The sequence below is a fragment of the Rhamphochromis sp. 'chilingali' genome (assembly GCF_963969265.1).
Source record: "Rhamphochromis sp. 'chilingali' genome assembly, chromosome: 6".
Classification (NCBI taxonomy): Eukaryota; Metazoa; Chordata; class Actinopteri; order Cichliformes; family Cichlidae; genus Rhamphochromis; species Rhamphochromis sp. 'chilingali'.
In genome coordinates this window covers 20982649-20984800 of record NC_137933.1, presented here as the reverse complement: position 1 = coordinate 20984800, position 2152 = coordinate 20982649, and the positions used below count along the sequence as shown (strand labels likewise).

Here is a 2152-nt window from a genome sequence, read left to right as displayed (position 1 = left end):
GATGCCTTCACCATATGCCTTCCAACCATCCATTCATCCATTTTCTACCACAAATCTAGTGACTCATCAAGCAGAGAAGCCCAGACTTCCCTTTCCCCAACCACTTCCTCCACCTGATTTAACTGCTTTTAACAATAAAAACTGTTTAGAAAATAACTACAAAGAATACACGGACATATAAGTATGTGGCAAAATGTGGATGGATGGAAAATACAAAACTAAATTCACAGACGCAGCCTTGACACAACCAAAAACCTAAACTAACATGCATATGTTTTAAAAAGAAACAGACAAAGAGATCGCAATAGACTGCAATAGATCTTTTTTACATTTATTAAGAAATCCCATATAGGTTTTTTCCAGTAAAGTGTAACACACAAACTAATGCAGCAGTAGCACCACCAGCGTGTACCAGTAGACACATATATATGTGCATTTGTGCTCATGTGCATGACTTTCTCTCGCGCAAAATCACGTCCTGAGGCATCAGTGACAAAAACAGCAGCAGCAACAACATCATAAACAATCATTTTTGTCCAAATTTTCCTGACAACTCTGGATTTGCATTCTGAATTCAAGACGACATAACCAGAAGAAACTAGAAAGAAGCAAACATTAACACATCTAAAAATGAATAAATAACTTTAATAGTAATAAATTGCTGCACATACATTGATAAAGGTAAGGCAGCAGAGTTTATTGGAATGAACAGAGATTTTTCATGATGAGCAAAAAACCCCTCGGATGTTTTGGTTTACATGAAGCTTGCTCTTTTTTTCCACAGCTGTGAATACCTGCGATTTCACAACTGGTGCCTGGTGTGTTTGGCTGAACTTTCCTTTCTGTAAACATGGACCAAAACTTTCCATTATTGAGTAATCCTATGATCGTACAGAACAGAATATAAGACCAGTGCGTCCCTCAGTAGTAAGTTATTCAGTGAGCTCTAAAGATTTGTCTAAACTGTGTAAAAAAAAAAAAAGCAGTTTAGATTTAAATTTTGTGACTTCTGCAGCCATGAAGTTGCTTGTGGCTGGGATTTTTCTCATTCTAATTGTGGAAACCAATGCCCAGTGGTATAATTTCCCAATTGAAGCAGCTAAAGGTTAGAAATATGGCATTTTAAATACCTAACAACAATCTGTCATATTTCTCAGATTTTGATATTTTAATTGCGAATGTTGTCATTATTTATTATCAGTACTGTTTTCTGTCATTCTGATCAGGGGCTGGTGATATGTTGCGAGCCTACAGCGACATGAGGGAGGCCAACTGGAAAGATTCAGACAAATACTTTCATGCCAGAGGAAACTCTGATGCTGCACAGAGAGGAGCAGGAGGCAGATGGGCTGCTGAGGTTATCAGGTTTGACAATCTACTTTACTGAAATTCATTTGTATTTTTGATTAACTAATCACTAATTTTTTAAGGCTGCTAATTCTGCTTCTCTCATTTTTTCAGTTTCTGATGTTGTTCTGAAACGTACTTACTGAAGATAGGTGGATTCACTGTCTATTTCCATTTTAGTAACACCAGAGAGAGGGTGCAGGAGAGACTGGGTCATGGCGCTGAGGACTCCGAAGCTGATCAGGCGGCAAACCGTTGGGGGCGAGACGGAAATGATCCCAACCATTTCAGGCCCGAGGGTCTTCCCAACAAGTACTGAGCGCAAAGCTCATTGACTTACAGGAGAATAAAACTGCATGAAGACGCTTCTAGTGTTGGAGTTAGTGAAAACATGGTGTTTTAAGTAGCCCAAATTTGTTGTTGCTCAGATACCTGAGCTCCATCAACTGATCACGTCTCCCCTGTAAAAGATGTGCCGGGACCTGAGGTGGGGTGGTGTGTGTGGTACAAGCGGGGAAGCAGGAAAGTTGCCCATTGAAAAAACACTGAACAAATAAAAAACGTGTAAAACTGCAAAAGCTGTTGGTGTCAGGTCCATCATTTCCACAGAAACATTTTTTAAAACCAAATACTGTCAGTTGTCCTTCTGCTACAGTGACCCCGGGGCACTTCCAGTAATCTCTCCAGTGTCTCCTGAGCCTACCCCAGGGCCTCTTCTCAGTAGGACATGGCCAGAACATCTCACGTTGCCATGCTTTGGGGAAAGCTCATTTCCACTGCTTGTTTACACAGCGTTGTTCTTTCA

General features: G+C 40.3%; 1 protein-coding gene across 1 annotated transcript; it reads left to right on the top strand.

Moving 5' to 3' along the window:
- Window positions 1-448: 448 nt before the first annotated feature.
- On the top strand, window positions 449-2152 carry LOC308398269 (serum amyloid A-5 protein-like). Its single transcript, XM_080884801.1, has 3 exons — window positions 449-1105; window positions 1227-1365; window positions 1528-2152. Exons 1-3 carry the CDS (start codon window positions 1018-1020, stop codon window positions 1664-1666), a joined length of 366 nt encoding a protein of 121 aa, XP_080740927.1. The 5' UTR covers window positions 449-1017; the 3' UTR covers window positions 1667-2152.